This window comes from Battus philenor, unplaced genomic scaffold (genome assembly GCF_028537555.1).
Source record: "Battus philenor isolate CCGP_79_NKW_IND1 unplaced genomic scaffold, ilBatPhil1.0.hap1 SCAF_5, whole genome shotgun sequence".
Classification (NCBI taxonomy): domain Eukaryota; kingdom Metazoa; phylum Arthropoda; class Insecta; order Lepidoptera; family Papilionidae; genus Battus; species Battus philenor.
Genome location: NW_027181715.1, coordinates 8,970,964 through 8,995,378, shown reverse-complemented (window position 1 = coordinate 8,995,378; position 24,415 = coordinate 8,970,964). Strand labels below are relative to the sequence as shown.

Below are 24,415 nucleotides of genomic sequence, written 5' to 3'. Positions count from 1 at the left end.
TACACTGTATTCCTGTGGGAGTGCTTATATTAGAATTCGTTCACACTCCTCACAAAATTATCCATCTGCATTTGTAATGACAAATATAGCTGTTATTTTTCTTTGCTTGAAAAGTTAATATTTTTTATAATATTTATGTGTTTCATTATCAACGTACAAAACGTGAAAAAATATACAAATAATTTTTTTATTACAGTTATTATTATTCTGGCACTTTCAGAAAAAGTAACCACGGGTAAATGCATAATCATTTCTTAAAAATACACGTAGTTGACGCCCAATATAATAGGTTCCTTCGTGTAAAAAAAACTGCAGTTAAAAGAAAACTATATTATAGCTATCCGGCTATTATCGATGTACTTTAATATCTTATTAATAGACGTCATAATTTTACCCACTCAGACGGTCCTCTTCTAGGGAATATATACCGCTATTAATTTTTTAAAGACAATTTTTAATTTTTATTAGAAATAACTAAGAAGAAATTATTATTAATTACAATTTACAGTAAAAAAATTCAGATTAATCATATTCAATGTCCATTTGCTGTATGTATCCACGTAAGATTATACCCCAAAAATATTTTTCTCCTTTGTTTTTTGTAATTTCCTAAAAAAAATCCTCATGTCATTTTATGCTTTTAAATTTTGAGTACTCTAGAAAAAGTGGCAAAACACCGATTTATGTACAAATTGACGTAATCTTATCGAAATCATTTTATTTAGCTTATTATCTAGACAAGATATTTCAAGGTATTAGCGAAATTTAGTGGATTTTATTGAGTAAGCTTTAAATTGCTTTGTGTATGTTTTCATCACAGTCTGGAGGTGAAATGTATAAATCTAAACACGATAACACAATGTCATAAGATTTAAGATTACAAAAGAGTAAACAGATAAAAAATTATGAAAATGTCTCTCTGACATTAATTTCTAACAGCTGTTGAAGCGTTCATTGTTTAACGGATCATGAGAAAAATATTTTTAAATAATTAAACTACAGATGCGTAACTTTATTTATTTATCATTAAACAATAAAAATAAGTTCATGTCTAAAATGTCTTACATCTCGACGAATAGTACGTAAATATATATAACATTTGATGATCTAAATAAACGAAAAAAATAATCTAACGACAAACAATACCAGAAGCAATATTTATTAATTATTGTTATAAATTTTAGAAATAAGTTATTTATTATTCATAACAGTCACAATCCGGTGGGCTTATATCTAAATGTAAGTGTCCTTCGGTCAGGATAAGAGGCAAAGGAATTGCCCGCCAACTGCGCCCGCAGCGCATCCAAACTCTGCCACAACTGCTGCATTTGGCCGAATATAATCACTTCTAAGCGCTGGATTGATGAATGGAGTTCCCCTGAAATGATCACACTATGTTAATAAATGCACAATTGCTTATTAGAAACAGTTAAAGTAGCATAACTACTCAGCATAGATTCACCTTGCAGGTGCCGGGTCTATTGCAATGTAAGGCGAGGTGCCGGATAGCGTGTTTTAGGCTGACAACTCGTAATTTCAAGGAAGTCTCCATAACCTCCTTGCAATGCGTTGGCGATCAAGGATCAAACTTTTGCCTACCTTAAACGGAGGATTAACAAAGTCGTCCATTTTTCATCTGAACATTTTGTGAATGTAAACACATTGCCGCGTCGTTATGACTAATCTGTGAGATAAGTTCTGTTGTTCTAGTTTCAATTTTTTTATATTTACTTTGTCCTACGAATACTTTACGAATAATAGAAATGTAGTAATTTTTACGTTCTTCTATTTACAACAAATATAAACAAGAAAGAGATAGACCTCTTCTTTAAAAATACATCTGCTACAATATCTTAAAAATTCTTTTTGAAAATAATAGAAATAATTTCTAAACGAAACATATCTAGGTTGTGAAAAAGATCACGGAAATTAGATATAAATATTTTTTTATTAATGTAACATCATTTATCATTCCCTAATCCTGTCGGCGAAAAGTCTTCAAAAACAGATAATTTATTGTGTTCTTTGTAGTGTAACTAATGGCCCTGACGATACGGTCCATAAAGCTCGCGGTATGTCATCGACCGATACGTTTAAGTTTCATCATAGACATATATTAATATTCTATAAGACCAAGAATATTGTTTCATATGAGTAAATGTCACTGTAACCTAATTCTATCCAACACGTGATATTTATACAAAAGTTTAAAAAACATTAAATGTATTATAACTGTAAATTAAATTTAAACTATCAAATCAATATCTCTCGATGTATCAGTAATAAAATAACCGAACCGTGTCAAATTTTGTAAAATAAAAAATCAAAATTAAAACGAAAAAATTAGATTGTGTCAAAAAATAAAAGTTTCTCTCCAAAAAAATGTTGATTATTAAATTACTAAGAGAAGTAAGATGTTTAACAAGTCCTTAATGATACCTCGTTGTTAAACTCATGGTTTTGAAATATGCTCTCAATCATAATCAATCATATTTGCAAGATACCGTCATAAAATGATACGTGGTCACTTATTATTCGAGTAAAATGTCGAAAATCTTAAAAAAATTACGATGGCTTTATTAGCTTAATATGACGGATCGATTCTTTAAAAAGTTGTTGCACATTTAATAGTTATTGTCTCAGAATAAGTAAAAAAGTTTTTAAGATTTTACTTGAATAGTAAAAAAAATAATTTTTTCATATTTGTAGAGATTACTGTAGATGCTTTATTGTGATCATTTGTTTTTGGCAAGAGAAGGATTCCAGAAACAAAAAATTGAATAAAAGTGAGCTCTACTATTATATCAAACTTTATTTTAAAATAAACGCAGGGTTCCAAATGGATCCTGATAAAAACATACGATTAACGCAGGCGCCTTTTTTTAGTGATCGCTTTTACAAATGTCCTTAATACAGTGATGTGGTTAATCTTAACTGTAACTGGTCAAAATGAACACGGCTTTATAATTCAAATTCAAAATATTCAAGTAAATATTTACACGCGCTTTTGAATAGACTATTATTTTAACTCTTTACGTGCTAAGCTACTACCGGCACGGAAAGCTGATCTGTTGAAAAGTGCCAACCAGAGACTCAACAATTACTTTTGTAAATGAAATTTAAAGATTTTTTATGAGTTCATTATAATATCAATCGTGATGAGTCAACAAACCAGGTTATTTACCATGAATATACTGTAAAGTCCACTGGTATTCCTTCTGTAGAAAAATTTGGTTTGTAAATGACGTCACAATTAAAATAAAACGTAAAACTTTAACATCTGAACATAAGAGATATTGTATTATCTTTTAAATGCATGATCGATAATGAGTCTTAGATTATTTAATAATTGTTTAGAAAACGATATTAAAGATGTTTTAATTTAAAATTTATCTGTGGTAATTTTTACAATATAAGCTTACAACCACGATATATTACGTCACAATTCTACTTACTTAGATTGCTAGATTTAAAACAAAACTGGCAACATAATATGTTCTTCCGCCGTCACATGCTCCAGAAAAATTCAGGATCAGCTAGCAGTAGCTTAGTAAATTCAAACCTGTCTATTTAGTAAAGATAATCTTACTCGACGTAACGACTCCGTGTAACCTTCTTGTGATAGTAGCGTTGGCAGTGGCGTTTACTTCGTGAGTTTTGACGGAGCACATGGCCCGAGCTTCTTCCCGTGGCCCAGCCCCGTGGTACGTCGAGTTACGGACTTCGATATACGGCTGTTTACGACTTTCGGGAGCGTTGCTGATTGTATAGTGAGGACCGCGCACTGTCAATAAAATAATCAAATATATATTAAAAATTAAATGAATAATATATAAAACCAAAAATATGAATAATGAATAAAACCAAAAAAATTATTACCTATACTTCCGGCGGCCGACCCGTCATCGGTTCATGATTTGCCCGCCTCCCCCTAGTCTTAATAAGTCTGTGCAACCATGATATAAGTGATCAATCATCATCATCATCATCATCACGTCAACCGAGAAGCACCCACTACGAAGCGGTATACGCTTTGTAAAAGACCCCAAAAGTCGCCACGATGACGGGTATTGCGTTTCCCGTATCGAGCGACTTCCTGCGCATCTACCAGCTTGTCGCCACTCGAAAACATTTTGGAAGCAACGGCGGTCAGTTGCTCGTGCGATGTATCCCGCTCACCGTCACTTCAGACCAATAATTCTTCGAGCAATGTCCGTGCTTTTGGTTCAATTCAATTCAAAATATATTTATTAACCGGACTTTTGAATCGTCGTTTATTTTAACATTGTAAGTACTAAACTACCATCATTCCGGAATGCTGATCTGCTGAGAAGAGCCGACCATAAATTTAACAGATGCTATTTTTAAATGAGATTAAACTATTTTTTTAAAATATACATGTAAACGTGTCTATAAACCAAGTTCCACAATTTTCAATGAGCTAAAAACTTTTGAATTCTATAATAAATTTTTTTAATTTTAATAATATACATTTAATAATAGATTTAAAACTACGAAAAAGAAGGTCTAAGTAAGATCCATGAAGATTTTGTAAACATTTTGGGGCAAAAAAAGGCGTTATGAATTTAAAGATTAATAAAAGGTTTTTAGTTCTCCTGTGGACCTCATTTCTGATTCGATCACGCAGTCAAGCTCCGTGCATAGGCCTCTCCATTGCTCTCCCTACTTAATACATAATATAAAGTAAAAATAAGTCAATGATATACAAAAAACTTCACATATACAGTAGTTTAAACCACAATAGTAATAAATCACTGAACATAGATTAATTGCGTCTAGCCCATATTATTGACATTGCCACCCACAAGCAATTTGTTCTAGTCATAAATTCCAACGCAACAACTAAAAAAACTAGAACAACCACTCCGGTCAATTACTAGTCAATTGTAAAATTTGTATACGTTACAGTAATTGACACCTATTCTTTAATCATAAAAACATGACGGCTGAAAAATAAATAAATCTGAATTTTATTGTTTATGATTGGTGAAGACAATTTATGTCTGATGGTTTTTAATGTACAAGGAAGTTTAGGTGGTTCCCTTGTTTTTACAGTTAAAGTAAGACAAGTCCTTGCGGGTTTGTTTATACGTTAATAATAGTAAAAAGGTTAAAACCTTACGTAGATCTGCCCAAGGATTTTAATCGATTTACGGAAAATAATTATTTATATTCTTATGTATCTATAGTATTACAATTATGTAAGTATTTAATTTTTAATTAGCATTAAGTTGAAAACTGAAGCTGTTAAATGTATATTATACTTTTCTATTAGCGTCCCCAAATCAAAAAAAGGAAACGGTGACTGGCGTCCACAGTTCGTGTTATGTATCAGTGTAAATAATTTGAAGAAAGAACTCATATTTTTTATTCATTTAAAGACTGTTAATAAAAACTTAAGAAGAATTCCCAACATTTATGGATTCCAGAAAAAGGTCCTACACATGATATGAAATTTTTAAAATTAAAATAAATAAAAAGACTTTATAAAAAAGTTATAGTTAGTACTATACCGAACACTGATATCTTTTTCTACATCGTTTATAAAGAACAGCACACCAAACAGATGCATGAAAATGTAAATGTTTAATAATTAAAAATTCTGATGCATCTGCTTAGTGGTATTTACAATATTTTTATTATTTAACAGTAAATAAGTAATAAGAATAGGTTAATGGTTAATCACTGCAAAGATGAAAATATGATTAAATGTAAATAATACATGAGCAATAGTTGCCAAAAGTTGGTAAAAGACTGAGACTCAAGATCGTAGGTCGCGGGTTCGATTCCTGGGATGCAATCTTATGTAATTCACACTTTGTGCAGTAATTATATTGGATTGCCACTACTCACAAACAAGTTTCCAGAGGATGTGCAGCAGTATTTACTTTGTACTATAATACCACACTGCGAAAAGTTTCAAAGTTTTATAAAATTAATAATATTAAGATAACTATTGGCAAGTAATGTTTTCTTTACGAGTCCGAGAAATTGCTTTTAAAATAATAAAGAATACATTTTTTATAACATAAATTGATATATAGTTCTGAGGAATTAATTTAAATAAGGATTAAAACATTATATATTCTGTTGTACACAGACATTTGTACATTAGCATCGTCATATATTAACACGTAAAATAATATAAAGATTTTTCTAATATATTTACTGCGGTGTGAATCTTTTTCCGTTAACTTAAGATAAGTTTTACCTAGATACGACATGAAACTCTAAAAAAATATTGAATAATTATTAAGGCTATATATGAAATACTCATCATATTGATAAGTAAAAAGGTACTTACTTTGTGAAATAGCCGGAGCAGCAAAGACTATAGCTAACAAACCGTAGAAAAATAATAAAAGTGGAACCAAAATCCGAATTATTTCGATCATTGTTACGTCAAAAGATCGTTCACATGTGTTCGAAATAAATATCGATCATAGACACATTCTTTTTTTTTAATAAACTTTAATTTCCTTGTAACAAGGATTAAAACTAATAAGAGTTTTTAAATTTCGTTGGTGGGTTTTGCGTCACCTCACGTCTGCGGTTGAGGTCAGCGCGGGAACTGAACACTATGAAATCTTTGTGAGGAGAATAAATAGTACGAAGCCGACTGCACGCTGCCGAATATTCTGCCTAAACTTATTAGTTACCTGACTAATGAATCGTGACGTTTATCCAATAATACGCTTTAATGTATTCACCATTTACCTCATCAAATACTAGAGCAGAATGCAACAATGCAGTTTGGAGTTTAATTTAGATAGCTAGTTTATTTAAATGCACTTGCATATATGTATCTCTCTTGTATACCACTCCTTCTATTATATATACTTTAAGCTTTATATTGAACAATTTCACATTAAAAACAAATAAATAATAGGTACTTACATCTCAAACATGACGTCTATTACAGCTTTATTAATGAAATTAATATTAAAATGGTATTGTACCATTGACCGTCTTGTTGAGCTGTAGTAGCCCAGTGGTAGGTAGATAGGCCTGCGACTTGCGATCGTAAAGCGCAAGTTCGATTCCCGGTATGCAATCTTATATAATTCACACTTTTTGCATTAATTATATAGGATTACCACTGCTTATAAGTTACCAGAAGATGGGCAGCAGCGTCCTTTGCGTAACATAATACTGCACTGCGGTTGCCAACCCGCCTGCAAAACGTGGCGATAAATGTAAACTATATCTGTGGAGGGTTATTCCTTGTAGTGGGCGAACATCAGCTGAAAAGAGAGATCTTGTACCGTATCTTCTCTTTGGCCTCATTGGATATTACCGGATTAGAGATTTCGACATGTTCAAAATTTGGAATTATATATACAAGAAATATATCAATAAAATTGATTTGCGTACCAATGTTCACACAATGAAATAATTTAGTTAAAGTAAATTATCGATCATCTTCATTGCAGTCATTAGATGTCTACTGCTTAATACTATTAATTTCATTAAAAAAATTATACTTTGTAACAAATTCAAATTAATATTATACACCAAATTGAAGATTTTCAATAAAATACAAATACATTATATAGCAACCGAATGACAGTGGAGCCAATATTTAATTCCTTCGCTGCGCAATTAACGGAAGCATGCATTAACAAAAGAAACCGTTTTTTCTTTTGTTATATTTTCTTGATACGTCAAGAACGCAAAATAGACTTAACTTGTATGAATACATTACTTTATTTACATACACGTAACAAACGTCATTACCATAAATACACACTCGGCATTTTAAACCATAATAATGGACTATTAAGAATGACAATTTTTTAAATTATTCCTTGATCACGAAAGTACATCGACTTGAGACAGAGCTTGGCCCCCCATAAGAAATACGCATACATAACTTGTTTAGTACAAATAACAGTAAAAATTGTTTTAAAGATAATCTATATTGTTAAATGTGCGCTATTTACCGTGGTAAACATATTTCTCTTTCACTGAAAGCTGTTTTTTGAGTTCATCAGGATAAAATATAATTTACTATTTTTACTAAAATTCGGCAAGTAAATAAAAAAAAACTGAAAACGGTTTTTTAATTATGTACTATTATTATTATATAGTTAGATCACATTTGCGTTAATTTCAACAAATATTTAGATTTACAATTTTATGAACGCTTGTAAAAGGATCATAAATGATGGACATTCAAATTTAATTAAATTTGAAATTTTATAATAACAAACAACCGTAGATTTTAAAATTATTGTTTAAATTTTAATATTACAGGACAAGATATCTATGGTTCTTTTAATCCAAAGAAAAGAGCACGAGGCACAGTCAGGCCGAGTACATATAAGTATTTCAGAATCTATTTATGTACATCAAAACGTCACTCTAAGGTAGGCCTACTGGAAATATAAGGAAGACATGATATATAATATCATATCTTCCAATCCTTCAATGAACCTTTGAGTGAGACATTTATTACTAATTGACAGAATAAATCAACACGCAATTAGCCGTCACGAATCTAACGAAGCGAATAACGTTGGTAATTATCAGAATAAATGAAATTAGAAGCGCAAAAAACCGCCTTCGGCGCTTGCACATGTCATTTATTTACGGCGCCAGGCGCTTCCTTCAGCCACGCTCCATTTAAGCGAACGCAAACCGACCTATTTATAAGACTATAAATTCCGATATCCTTATACGCACGTACAGATGCACAGTCCGTTAGTAAATTCGACAGGCTATGACTAATGTGTACCGTCTTTAGTTACAATCACACAAAGCTTTCACTACTGACTCGCAATTTAGATAAGAACTAATAGTTGCTATTCTTATCAAATGATTATCGTTTAATTAGCTGACAAATTCTTTTTCGATATGTTAAATCAAATAAATAAAGAATTGATACTTTTCTTATATTTAAGATATCTTCTAGAATTTTCATAGACGTGTGAAGATTCAATATTGTATAAATAATTCAGAAATGTTTGTTTGTTTTAAAATAACCCGATCCAATTCATTAAACGTGCAATGAGATAATAATATTACATTTTCATCTATTAATATTCCTCAGATTTTGGCATTAATTTAGCTGATTTTATATGTTCATTGCTTAAATATTAACTGATACTATATGGTTTTTTGCACTGCCCTAATATTTTTCTATGTCCTTTTGCGCGTACATATTTACTAAGTATAAATAAAATATCTATAGAATAGGCAATAAATTGTAAAACCCTAAGATTTTTTATTAAAAAAATAGAAAGATTGTGTGGTTTTAAATGTTCTATTCACAAGTAAAATTTGCGAAATATGAATAAAAAATGATAATGATATAAATAAAACTTCAAAATTCACATGTATGTATATATTTAGATAGTAAACCAAGAAGCTAGGCGTGCCATCAGCATAATAAGTAAATACTTCTGTTAACCAATTTTTAAATCTGAAAATAGATTTACCAACCAGGATATTTATTACTATAGACATTAAAACGTTAATAAATTTTATCATTTTATGTCAGTAACGCGTTGTTGCTCTCATAATTTTCAAACTACAATTTTTTCATGGCATGACATTGAACTAACGTTAGCGTAAACAATGTTAATCTTGTACCGTGAATCATGAACTATAATTAAATTTTATAAACGCACAAGATAAAACATTGTCTGGCCCTTTTTCTATATTACATCTCGCTAATATGGAGACGCTTGACACGTTCTGACCTTTCCATTAGCTTTAAAAGTGTAAGATGGGAGCGCCGATATCCTAAATGCCGTTTCGTTTAATAGTTTGTTGGAAACCATGTCAAGGACAAAAAAACCTATACAGCTCATGGAAGCCATTGTAGTTCAAGAGCCTTTATCATCATGGGAAATTTAATTTAATTAAACTGACCAGCTTGATCTACGTGAGCTCATCCATTTAAAACTTACAAAAGTGATAGCATATATCAAAACTAACCTATGTGAACAGTAAAATTTCTTTTCAAATTTTAAGCCAAGATTAATAATTTCAATTAAATAATAACTAGCTGCGCAGCCTGCTTCGTGAACTTAATAAACGTCTTTTCGGAGATATGGTGATGAGTCACACATACGCTAAAATCTTTTATCATATTATATCAGCTAAAAGATTTCCATTGCAAGGCTTAGGCCTCCCTCAAATTTCGCCAGTTTATTATATTAGTAACATAATAAAATTTATTATGATTATTATAAAATCATGCTACTATCAATTCAATAGATGCATTTCAATACTTGTTACATAACCACAAAAATAATTTTTATACTTCCTGGCTTTAGTTTACTCTGTTGCCTTACTCTACCCTAATTGTGAGCAAAACTAAAACATTTACGCCGATAACATTTGCTAAAAGAAAGTTTAAATTGACACGCAAATACTTTAAGTGTCTATAAATCATTTACTTTTATTTATTTATTTATCATTATTACTACAGTATAATCTTTTGTGTGACTAATGGCTAGTTCAAGTTTTGGTACCTGTAAAATTGTTTTGGTGTTTTAATTAAAAACCTAGGAGATGAACACTAGTATAGAAGGCAAATTAATTAATAACAATATATATTATATTGTTATTTCTATCAACTAAGTCCATATTATATAATAGAGGGAGGGAGAGCAGCTTAACTTGAGATTTGCTAGCCAAATGCGGCTTTTTGAAGGATTATTAGTGGCTCTAGATAAATGTAATCGAGTTCACTATTCATTTTTGCATAGTTATATTTTCAAAAAACAAAACAATTTCAAAATATTTTTTAATTTCAATGCATATTTTGTACTTTTGTAAATAGAATTAATACCTTTTTGCATTCCTTTTAAATACGTTTATATTAACGCAGACTATCAAGTCAATAACCAATTGTATTTACTTACAAAGTAATAACTCGGTTTATATTAAAATATTTAAAATGAATTGATCTATTTACGAAATAGGTCAATAATAATTGTAAATATGTATAACGATCCAGTGTAATGAACAATAAGTTTTAGGAAACCATAAATTTGTTCTAAAGCACTCGTAAAATTATATATTTTAATAAACACGAACGAACAGCCAAAACAAAGACGTTTTTTTAGTAACATTTAGGTCGATAAACTCTGACCTAGATTAGAGTTGATAAGAGAATCCTGGTTTCGCAACCATAGCACAGATATCGATATCCCGTAGATTAATTAATTAAGCCACGGCCAGTAGCAGGTTGATATATAATCTGTAAGCCAACGTACATTCGTAGATTTAATGTAAGAATGAAAATTGTATTCACTATAATTATTTTGGCGGCCACTTGTTGTCGTACAACAATCGCTACAGACGGTAAGTAAACATTATCAGTTTAAACACATTTAATTTATTTTACTTTATCTACAGATATAACTAGTGTTTGTACTATAAATCCAACCATTTAATTTCGACGACGGACTTAAGAGTAATATTTATTTTAACATAAATTTTTAATGTCATTAAAATATAACACGATTGATTTATTTTACACTTCATTACATAACTTAAATCTCCATAATTTCCTGAAGACTTTTCGTACTAGATACAAAATCTAAAAGTTAAAGAATCATTTATTTTCATTAAAAATAAAGTTTCAAGGCGAGAACACTTTATAAAGAAGTTTATTTTTCCTACACTATGCAGAATTGGTTCTTGTTATACAATATAAATAAAAAAAAAACATTTTTATTCCTCCAGATGACATCTTAAAATGCAATCGATTCCTTGTGGACGCCGTGATAAGACAGCTTTTTGAATTATTGAGATTGCTCATAAAAGAAGGAAGCATCAATTACAATGTGCCGATCCTAGACCCTTGGCAAATTCATCATCAAGAGATAATATTAAATGGTAATTTATTAAGGTAAGCGAACAGAATTTACAAGTACAATAAAAATTTAGATCGTCCTTAACATTTACATTATTAAAAGTCTCCTCAAAACTAAAATACGAGTATAATAAGCGTAGATTCGAAAATAATTTAATGTTGTTTTGCATTACCAATAAAATTAAAGTAAAAAAATTAACAAAATAATTTGTTTTAGTAATTATTCAGTCGCTATTATACAACGCAAAAGTATAGTTTATGATCCATTTCGTACAAAAGTAACAATATTTATCATTGCTTTTGATTTTTTTAAATAGTTTTTGATATTGTTCATAAATATGTCGTTATATATTCGACGATCAATGAGAAATAATTCTCAGTAGTAGTCAAGAACAATATATTACTACGGACAACAACTCCGAATTGCGCATAGAAACATTGCTGGAATCTCTTCTTTATCATTTCTTTTCCTAGAACTAACGGTTTTCGAAGTAATAGTGATGTTCGTGAAGCAATAGCACCCGACTAAATCGAAGTTCGCTTCAGGCGTTCTTTAGTTGGAATGTAAGGCTAGATTTAGGCTAATTGCCAACTAAGACCTGTCCCAAACCCACGGAATTCCTGAATTCCAAGATAGCTACAGTGACCATCCGCCCAAAAAACATTAACAATTTTCAACGTCAAGACTGCAATCTTGGGTCAATGTTTTTGACTTTGCTTGGATATACCTAATGAGTGAAAAGTGATTTTAATTTAAATCATCTAAGTATCAATGATTAATACAATCAACTTAAATCTGTTTTCAGTCTTGAAGCTAATTTATCAAATGCCACAGTCTTTGGACTAGGTGACTTTGATTTATTGAACGCAACATTCAATAAAGAGGATATTTCATTGGAATTCAACCTAAGATTTCCCCTCTTAACCGTACATTCGGGTTAGTATTTTAATTTATAACAATAATATTTATTGAATGAGGTTTAAAAAAAATATTCTCAAACTATCCTTTAATGTTTTTTTACAGAACACTACAACTTAAGCGGTGACTTTTTCGGCATTTTGCCTGTAATTGGAGAAGGACTTTTACAGTAAGAAATTTCCCTATCAAATAATTTGTATTATTAATCATAATCAATGAGATTAGTTTTTATTTTATCTCCTACATACATAGACGTTAATTGTAACGTATCAGCAAAATTGCATTGGTAATTGCTGATACCGACTCTTATTCAATTTTAAAAAATCGAGATTTTTGTTATTTTAATTGTAGTACATACATTTAAATGAGTGGAAAAATTCCTGCTGCGCTTTTTGAAACATCAATAGATTTTTCTTTGTTTTAGTTTTAACTCTAAACATTAACGCTATATCATTAATGTACAAAGTGTGAATTATATGTCCTATATTATATATGTATCCCAGGAATCGAACCCACGACATTCGATCGAACGTCTCACTCAGTCCTCAACCGATGTTCTTTACCTGTATCAGGCTGATTAAAGTAGATAAGACACCATTGTACGATTCATACATTAATTTATTTATTTCCATACAGCATTGAAGCTCACGACTTAAAATTCTGGAGCAAAGTACATTTAAAACAATCAGAAGACGGCAGGTCCATACTAATAAGAGACTTTTTGAGAACGCAGTTCGAAATTGGTACAATTGTGGTAAGTTTATCCATGTATTAGTTATGTCACGTCGCACTTACAATGAGGAAGCTAAGCCGGTATGTCTATTCGCCGACGTAATCTAGATACTTCTACATTGGGACCTTTTTTATGTGGAAAATGCCAACAAATTATTTTGCGTGAAAATGATATGATTATTTTCTCACCCCTTTTCTACCCCTTTATGACTGCACTTTTTAAAACGGGTTCACTTCTATTTTAGCAACTGAATAAGCAGATTTCATTTGGTCTTTATGTGAACGACGGTTCTGACAAATTTAAAGGTCAACAGCAACCACAAAAGGGGTTGAAAGGCCTCCCTTAAAAATACTTATGTTACTAATTATAGCTCAAAGGTATAAAAATTATATAATATTTTTGGCACGATAAAAATTACCAAGTTAGATATATGAAACGAGTAGGGCCAGTTTTTACATTATATATATATATATATATATATATATATATATATATATATTACGAACGCTTGCTTGTTATTTGTTATTTGTTTATGTTAGCAATATTCTGTAGGATTTTTACTATATCTTTTTGAAAAATCTGTTATTGTATTTAGTTTGATAATTTTCTGATAACAGCGGTGATGTGAACGTTTAATAATAAGATACGATTAATGGATACCTTTTTACCGCTTTGATTATCGATATTATCTTGATAACAGTAAATACATGGTCCATACTTAAACAATTTAGATATCTATAACAAAGGATACGTTGCTTTAAGCCTACAGCTCATCTTCATAGTGGCTGTCTAAAGACTATTGCTTATTAAGTATTATAAAATTATTATTTAAACTTGCATTAAACTCTATCGTCATCGTTTCAACCCATGGAAGCCCACTGCATGGCATAAGCCCCGCCCAAAGATTCTTATGGGGGATACACCACAATCGCCACGCTTGGTGGGCGGGTTGGTGTTATCAGTGTGGTATTATGGTACGCAGAAGTTCCTGCTGCCCATCCTCTGGAAATTAGTTTGTGAGCACTGGCAATTCAATGCCTGCCAATAATTAATACACAAAGTGTGAATTACGTAAGAATACGTCCCGGGAATCTAACCCGCAACCTTCTATCATAAGTTTCAGTCTTCTATCGCTAGACTGCGAGTACTTATTTACCATCCACTCATTCTATTTTGTATATTGTATATAAGATTGCATCTCAGGAACCAAACGATAGGACAACGATCGCATGTCTCAGCCCTCAACTGCAGGGTGAAACGTAAACTAGGTATATAAATCACATAGTCAATTCATAGAACAATGAATGTGATTCTCAATCGACTGCCTATGAAAAAAAATAATCTTTTGCAGTTTATAGTCAATGAAATAACAAAAAAGAATTTTAAAGAACATAACATGAATGATTTTGTTTGATTAGGGAGTACCTGGTAGAGATCGCCTCCAGCGATAAGACCGCCTGTTGTACCACCTCTCCGTAAATTGTTTATTTTTTAGTTATAATCAGTTTTTTTGGTTCAATTTCCTTTAAGGTGCATTTTTATTGTTATTGTTGTGTACAATAAAGTTTAAATAATAATAAATAAATTTAAGTAAATATCAATATTCTTTCGAATAATAAAAAAAAACTTATTTATTATACTTTAATAGTTTCAATCTTTTTTACAGTCCCGAACGCAATTCGACGGCAACATAGATGATATACTCAACACCATGATTAAGGATCTGCTTGCTGGCTATCTCTCCAGATTCAGCAAATACATCGCCGATAAAAATCATAATAACGTGACGCTATTTCTCAACCAGTATTTCCTACATTTCGAATCATGGAGGCTTATTGCTGCGTTATTGTGATATTATTCAATAAATTATTTAATAATAAGCTTTAGTTACTTATCATAACCCTTTTTAACAATTTTTCACTGACTATATTTCACTGCTGGAAATCCACTACTGGACATAGGGCTCCCGCCATATATTTCCAATAAGACCAGTTGGAAACAGCCTGCATCTAGCTTCTTCTTACAACCTTTAGTATGTCGTTTGTCCATCTTACGGCGGACGGCCTGCGTTGAGTTTACTGGTGCACAGTTTTCTCTCCAAAACCTTAAGGTCCCATCTGTAACGTAAACGAAATAACTTTATCTGGTAACTACCATACTTACAACATACTGTTCTTCTACCTTCAGTAAAATATTTAGTTTGGTATCGACTCCTTCTTTAACAATATGAAGAATATTACAATTTTTTTAAGACAGCAATAAGCACACAAAATTATTTTTAATTTGTACTGGCCCTATTGTTCTAATTTTGAAAATTTAAGGTTTTACAACTCTAATAATATTTTCTGGTAACTATATAATGTTCTTACCGGGGGAACATCAGCCTCTTCTCAGCAGAGATTAAAGGCTTGTCTGTCTCTGTGTCAATGCATTTTGCACAGCGTTCAGGATTTTGGTGTTGAAACTGACTTGCTTATGACTTTTCATTGTCTTTAGCAAAAACTTACAATCTTATTACCTTATACAAGGTGATAATTTAATCTTTTAAAGCTAGAAGATTTTTGGCCAGTTGCACTGCAATAGAAAAAAAATTAATGTAACATATTTCAGAGTAATCACTTTACACAAAATGTCTGGAAATAGCTGTAAAAAGGTGTAAAGCTTATTGCTAACAAACGTTACACAATACATTCACCTCTTTAAAACTTTACACCTTTAACCAACAACCCAATAATTACACAAATTAACACAATGTAATTGTCTTTCGGGAATCGTAACAGCAACAAACCATAGTAAATAACATACTTTATGTATAATTAATTTTTTTTTCAAACAGTATGAAAATCGATTGGGGCAGAAAAACTTTTATTAACTTTCGATTGCAAATGTTGAAGAAGAGCGTTTCCAACTGGACCTAAAGGAAATCTATGACGTCATACGGCAGAAATGATGATGATGATGATATGTTTAACCTTTTTGGATATCGACCTAAATCTTGTCATTTATTTATTTCTTAATCTCAATATTTTCAAGAAATACCACGGGTTTCGGTTTGATTCTATTTCAGTTTGTAAACAGAGGAACAGCGATATGCCAAACTAAATGTCGTTTCGATTCCGATAATCGCAAACAATCGAGACGCGATTCGGCTTTCGAGCCAGAATAAACGCTGGAACCTTGGACCCAGTTACGCCATAGAGCATCCAAGCAACTTTACATCTCAACAGCCAAATTCAATACAATTTATAATCATTATCATTCGTTTCAGCAATTGAACGTCCACTGATGGACATAGGCCGCTCCAATAGATTTCAAATAAGACTGATTGCATCCAGCTCCTTTCAAAGACCTAAACCAGGCCTTTTATTTACCGTGTGGATTTTGCGCTTCGCTTTCCACTTCAGGACCACTTGAAAAGATTAAGGGAGATGCAGACCTCGAGCTTAGTCACTATAAAGAAATCCAAGGTGAGCGCCGCGTTCAACTGACATCCGATGAAGAGTTGTGCCAAAAAAACAACTTCTGCACTAACTTTTCTGATTAGACTGAAATTTAGCGTAAGAGTATTTTTAATTTTGTTTTTATATAAAATGATCACCTCATGGTAAGTGGTAACGCATGCCTTAATTATATCAATAGCAAAAGATTCATCGCATCATCATTATTAATTCCGGCGAATAATACACAACGTTATTGCTAATACATAATTAATTTAAATTGTTAATCGAATGTCGATTAAATTGAGCCAGAGGAAAATGTATTTCGTTACACGATAATGCTCTGTCTTATATACCTCGAAATCACTTGGACCTGCCGCATCCACAGAACAGTCTAGACCTGTTGCCATTTGGCTATTACTTCTTCGCATCAATGGCGTATGTAGTCGCAGAGCACTTCATCAATTTCGAGAAAGTTGGCTTGATGAATAGTTTGCATACTCCTGGTAAATCAAAAAATATACTGAAAAAAACAGATATCATTCAATAACGGCAGCTGATCGAGACAAGATTCGACAATCTCGGGCGTTCTGAATTTGGAATGCTAAATGCTTCTCGAGTGATTTTTCAAGCCAAGGGCTCGTGCGCTTAGCTACGCCAAGAAATATCCGCCTAAGCGATCTAAGATATAAGCCACATAACTGCGAAAAATATACGATGTATCCGAACAACCTGTCGCTCTAGAGGAAACCTAGCGCTTAGTTACTATAAATTGGTCTAGGCAAGGCATTCCAGATGCTCTAACTTCTCGTATCCGAATAACAATATAAAGTAGGCCATAGGAAATATTCCTTTGTGTTTTTAAATAATAAATATAATAATTTTTTTAAAAGCTTCAAGGGCTCAATGAAAACAACTTGATTTTATTACAAACCCATCTCGCAAGACAAGAGCACACATCTAATGCCAGCTTCAAAGTCGTACGAGAAATGTTCCCAAGAAAAATTATATCAAAAAGGGCTGATATCTTAATATCAGCCCTTTTTAATATAATTTTTGATTATAATTATAAAATAAAATAAAATAAATCGCAAGGTGATGCTTACATCACCTTGCGATTTATTTTATGGTGATCTCTAGAACGGAGTCTTATCTAACTCGCTGAAAAAAACTTGCTTAATTATAGAAAAACATTTGTGAATAAATGTCAGCGGTTCCAATGGCTTAAACTTGCAAGCGTATTTTTGAAATTATTCAGCATCGTTTGGAAAAATATTCCGGTAAAGCTGTAGAACATCCTGACGATATCATTTTAAAAATAATGACAATCCTTCCTCTTTTTTCAAAAAATATATATTCTTTTAAATGCAATAAGTTTTTGTATTGTTAAAAGTGACCTTATTACCGCTCACCCTTTATACTATCTAGCACACGACTTCCGTGTGTACCTTTTCGGGAATCGAGAAACTGAAGCAGCAGACTTACAGCGGTCATTTTACTATAACAAAGCGTGTAACTTCTTTGTGCACCTTGTTTACCTACCTTAAATTAAATAAGATAATAATACTTTATTATCAATATCCTTATTATTTATTATACTTTCGTTGATAAATCTACGATGTTTTGATTATTTAACTGATTCTCATATTGCTTTGAACGGTAATACACTGACGGTCGTGAACAAACTAAGGTGAGTCCGTAACATTTCAATTGGAATCAATTATTATTTATACCACCATTATTGTACATAATAACGTAGATAGATCAAACGTACTATGATGTTTTCAAAATAACATTACAACTCAAATTCCATCGTGTCCAGTTTTGTAATATTTTTTAATGATGTTTAATAATATTTTATTTAGAATAATTACTGGTATATATTAACATACATCCAGTTGGCTTGTGTTAACACATATGTATAAACAATTGTACAGGGATTTTTAATAATCTATTGCAGATTGTGCTTTATTTATAATGTAAGATCGCGAACTAAATTTACTTCTTAATTAAACAAAAACTACTTATACAATAGTAAAAATATGAGAAACTTTAATTGAAATCGATGCGATCTTTTTATAACAGCACTAAAGTTCTGGGCACTTAGCTTGAAGCTCGTTTGAGACTCAAGGGTTCACTCGGCATCTTAAACCTTTTCATGCAATATTACCTGATTCGGCTTGATAGGCCGAGGTTCCTGAATCTAGAGATATAAGATGTCTAGGTTAAGAATTACCGCTTTGTCATCTCAAAACTGATGAAACTGTTAATGCAAACGGCTAACAGCATTAGTAATTGACATAAAAAAATAAATGCAAGAACACTGTTTAACTACGATAATTCGCAACCCAGACGAATCAGATTAAGTCGGTAACGAAAAATGAACCATCCATATACTTAATGATCGTTAAATGGTATTGGAAATCGAAGGGGAAGGCATACGTCTAGTAATGAAAGTTCTGTGGCTCAAATCATAATGATTATGATGACGTTTAATTGTTTAGTAACTTGAAATAAAATAAATTTAAATATTATTTAATATTTCACATAAATAATGACAAGCAGGTCATAAAAAACCATCGCTCTTGTGGGCTCTACTCTCTACTTGTATCAGGATGCGAATTGCGCCTTCATAACTTTAAGTTGATGGATGCCATCGTAACTCAACCCAATTCTTGTTTCTATCAAATTGAGCTCTAGACTCCTACGACGTATATTACGGGGACCGGAAAGTAATGTCGCTTTTTTAAGTTAAATTCACACGACTACCTTTTTAATAAGTTTTCATTTCTAATCAACAATATATTCACCTTCGTTATTAACAATCTTTTGCCATCTAGTTTACAAATTTTCGACGCCGGAGCGGTAAAAATCAATCGGTTTTTCTGTAAGATATGTCAACAGAAACGACATTACTTTCTGGACCCCTTAACATAATTAATTATTGTAAACATATACTATAAAGAAACTTTCAAATAGAAAGTAAATTTATATATAATTTATATATAGCCACAAAAACGTGTGAAATTTATTAAAAAAGTATTGATTTATACTTTGCACAGAATAATTTTACTAAATCTAACTACAATTGAAGTCTAAATTTATATAATAGCAGCAATAATGAGAGTAAAAAAAACTATTTCACTCACGTACATCATATCGTTAAAATGTAATTAGCTCGGTCATAGCGAGCGGTATCAAATAATGAACGCGCAGATTGTTCGCTAAATTTAAAAATGTAAATTTAAAACCTGGAAGTTTTAATACATATTTACATAAATGCTTTGAAATCGTCGCTATGATAAACACAATGTGTAACTGTGAAAAGGATACCGATTACTATATGTTATCTTTTTAGTTCCTGTCACCTTGAATAGGTATGTTACCTTGAATGATATTAATAATGACTTATCATAATAAGTCACTATAGAAATTTATCACGATATTATCAATTGTTATTGTTTAATATGTTGCCAATAAGTGAAAATGTTCTTATGAACACTAAATGTAGCTTTATAGGCTACCTTTAGTTTACGATATTTTTTTTAAATATTATATTGTAAGGAATATTGTATTTAAATTAAGTATTTAAATACAATATCTGCACTAAATATTATTATCTATGAAATAACATTATAAATAATTATATTGGTACTGACTGAACGATTAAATTATAATTAAAGGTTAGGAACCTGGTTATATGCCTGTGATTATTATCATGCTGATTTCAAAGTGGAGGATTTTATAGATAGGAGATTTATAACAAGAATAAATTATAAATTGGCGTTAAATGAATAAATATCAAAAATCTTGCCAAATTATTGGGATAGATTTAATACGACTAACCTTTCAGCAGCAGTATATAGAGAAAATAAGACCAAAAACACTACATATAAATACATACATAAATGTACGTTACATCAATGTCTTGACTTCTCGAATGTTATTAATAAAGACTTTTAAATGAATAATTATTTTTAAAAATTAACACTTTAGAATTAACTTTTTAAAACAAAAATAATTTTAATTACAGAATGAAGCTATTACTATTAATAGCATTGTGCACTTTGGCAACTGCAGCACCGAAACCAAAAAAAGAATATCAATATGGTTAGTAAAGTTATTTATTCAAAATTCGTTTTACAATTTACAACAAATGAATACATTTATTCATTCATTTATTAATTATAAATTTACACTTGTTAATATATTAATCCTGCAAGTTTTTTTAAGAAAAACTCTTTTTAATAAACAACGTAACGTGGTTTTTTGTGAGGTTTTCAATAAAATATATCATGTCACGTGTCAACAGATCCTCTCGCTGAGATAACCCAGGATGAACGCAGCATCCTTGTAAATATCCTCATCCGGCAACTGATTGCGTATATACGTCACGTGATCAACAACGGTTCGGCTATCTTTGGCTTACCACCACTAGATCCTTTGGACCTAGAAAGCTACCACTTAATCGTTCCAGCAGGATTATTAAAGTTAGTACTTTCAGTTTAATATTGAACCTATATATAGTCCAAGAATCAGCGAGCGCGATGAAGAAAGCGATAGGCGTCTCCGATATTTGACTTAAAATGGTTTTGGCAGGTAACTAGCACTAAATTTGTATTAATAATAACTCATTACCGTCAAATGATATATCGTAATTTTTTAATTTTTTCTTCGATGTAATATTAGTAATGGACATAAGATCATGTTAAGCGCGTCGGACAACAGCCCGTATCTTAAGGCCGCTTCTTACAGGTCTTATTAGGAATCTGAGGCGACCTATGTCCTGTAGTAGATGTCTTACGACTATAGTGATATAAAAATGATGGAAATGATGACGATGAATATCAGTTATCACATCATCAATACTAACGTTAATTACCTTGTAGTGTAAAAGTAAAATTTTTATTTCTTTACTACATTCTGACGCATGTAATAAGCCAAACCTTTGGTACTCATCGCGCGCTAAAACTTCTTTAATGAGTCAAATTTCTTAAATTTTTACAACTAAACTATGATCCGACGCTCACTAGCTTTTGCGCTGTTTTATTAATATTATATACATGTTCTACGTATACTCCCCAACAAACACATAGTTTGGTTTAGATATTTAAAATTCAACCATTGTAGCAGTATAAAATTTCTTATAATGAAAATAGTAATATTATACACAATCATTGACGTTCTTCGTTAATCTTTAAACAATATTTTTTTAATAAAACGGAATTTTAGCTACTTTGTCTTTTGTAACCTATGATAAATGAAATATAATTTGTTCTACAAAATTTAGTGCTTCAAAGAAAGAAAATTAAGTAAATACATGTATTGATAGCTGATCTGAAAGGTTTACGTAATACTATTAGTAATTCATAAAAACTGGTTACTTAATTTTAGCACTAGATAGACGAGAAAGCTTTTTTGCTTGCATTTTAATTAAAAATAACATGAATATAATGACACAATATCTATCTAAAAAGTAATTGTTAATATTTACTAATGATTTGTTATATAACTGTAAATAAAATATAAAATAATTTATTCTAAACATATTTCTTTACGCATTAGTTATTGTTTCACAATGCAGTCATTTTGAAAGCTTTTGAACAATGTAGTTAAATCAAGTTTCAATCGTCCTAGTGTTAAGGATCAACTATAAATCTTTGGCGTGGTCACTGTACGTGTTTGTTCTTGTCATTCGTTTTTAGAAGTTCGTATGAACTATCTATCCAAATAGAATTTTATTTCCGGAGGATTATTTGTCTGATTATTTTGCAGTATCGATCTAGAATTAAAAAATATTTTGGTGTCTGGTTTCGGAGGATTCGTGGTCCATAAAAGTACCCTTCGACTTCCTGACCTTACGTTTGACCTCGACATCTCTTTACCACGACTCAATATTAGCACTGGTAAGTTTTTTTTAAATACTTAGAACTTTGGTATAAAGAGTAATAAAATATTCCTAAATACTTTAAACAAATTAGTGGCAACGACACATCGATATGATTTAGAGCGTATTACCTTATAAAAGATCCGATTTTATTTCAATATCCAACAATTAAATTTTAAAGCCATTCATAAATACAATACGCCATATTTCGTGTTTCTATCGTAAATCAAATATTTTTGTGAACCTATTATTTCATTTACAGAATTATACGATTTAACTGGCGATGTCTTAAATGCCTTTCCTCTTTATGGTTACGGAAAAGCTGTGTAAGTATTTTATTTCAGCTATCAAAAATTTTAAAAACTACACATTTATTGAAATTTATTACTTTATTTTAAAATCATTCAACATTACACCTATTAATAATTTTCCATATAATTCCTATCAATAGATAATTTTTTGAATACTTTTTTTTTAATATACATATTTGTTAGATTTTTACAAGCTGCTCGAATGCATAAATGTATGATAAATTTCACGATCAATAATCGGACATCCAAGTTTTGTGTCTTCGTTATATTTGCCTATTGTGTTTATTAAATTTTCATAATAATAACATCAATTTCAAACTTAAGATTTCAGGTTGAAAAATTCAGATTCCAAGCAAAACTGTTCTTGAAACAATCGGATGATGAGAAATCAGTGATCATTGACAAAATTGAAGACGCATCTTTTCAACTTCCAAGTTTTAAGGTAATAATGTTTTACATTTTGTTTGTATGATATTATATATATTTAAAAACATAACGTTTCGGTAGCTAATAAGCATAAATTTTTAAGTTTTAATTCCTTATAATTGTGAATATAACATAAACGATTCATTATGTGGATTTTAAGTAACGTTTCAAATAATTTTTCCTTGTAAATAATAAATAGTACGTATTATACCAAATTGTCAATTACTACTTTAACACTTTTATATATGACAAAAAAATTCTAATCTATAAAGCAAAAAAACCACAGATTTTTTTCAATATTTTTTTTTTTATAAATAGCAAATGTAGTTAAAGGTTAGCTAACGAATTTTATTTTTACTTTTAGTCGGATTTGGATGGAGCGATTGGCGGAGGAAGCATCGATGCCATAGTAAATAACTTATTAGAAGAAGTTATTGTGGATTACATAAATCGTTTCCGAGGTGCCATATCTAAAATTAGTTCAGAAGCACTGGTGCAATTCGCAAATCCATTCCTCAACCGGCTGGACACTTGGAAATATATTGAGATGCTGCTTTAAAAAATATATAATCATAATGTCTTTACTTACCACATTATTAAAAATATAAATTTTTAAATAATGATTGAGAAATTCATTTAAATTTTTTTAAAAGTAAACACCTCACATTTACCAATCAGCATTTAAGTCATGTAATAGTAATAGTAACATTAGGTTGTTATTTATATAACTAAAACAAATCTATCATAAAACACGGTGGTATTGATTCATATCACGGCGTATAGAGCTAATTTTAGCGATTATAATTGTTAAATTAAACGTTTAAAATTATTTCACAACAATATGTCAGTTA

At 30.7% G+C, this 24,415-nt stretch overlaps 2 protein-coding genes across 2 annotated transcripts; both read left to right on the top strand.

Annotated features, from left to right (window-relative positions):
* The first annotated feature begins 11,258 nt into the window (after nt 1-11,258).
* On the top strand, nt 11,259-15,355 carry LOC137929877 (uncharacterized). The gene is made up of 6 exons (XM_068773002.1): nt 11,259-11,337; nt 11,722-11,887; nt 12,658-12,788; nt 12,876-12,939; nt 13,407-13,524; nt 15,170-15,355. Exons 1-6 carry the CDS (start codon nt 11,271-11,273, stop codon nt 15,353-15,355), a joined length of 732 nt encoding a protein of 243 aa, XP_068629103.1. The 5' UTR covers nt 11,259-11,270.
* A 3,204-nt stretch (nt 15,356-18,559) lies between these two features.
* Nucleotides 18,560-24,213, top strand: LOC137929546 (uncharacterized). Its single transcript, XM_068772551.1, has 7 exons — nt 18,560-18,630; nt 20,974-21,050; nt 21,253-21,430; nt 22,716-22,846; nt 23,090-23,153; nt 23,463-23,580; nt 23,929-24,213. The coding sequence occupies exons 2-7, from the start codon at nt 20,975-20,977 to the stop codon at nt 24,121-24,123; spliced, it is 762 nt and encodes a 253-aa protein (XP_068628652.1). The 5' UTR covers nt 18,560-18,630; nt 20,974; the 3' UTR covers nt 24,124-24,213.
* The last annotated feature ends 202 nt before the right edge of the window (nt 24,214-24,415 follow it).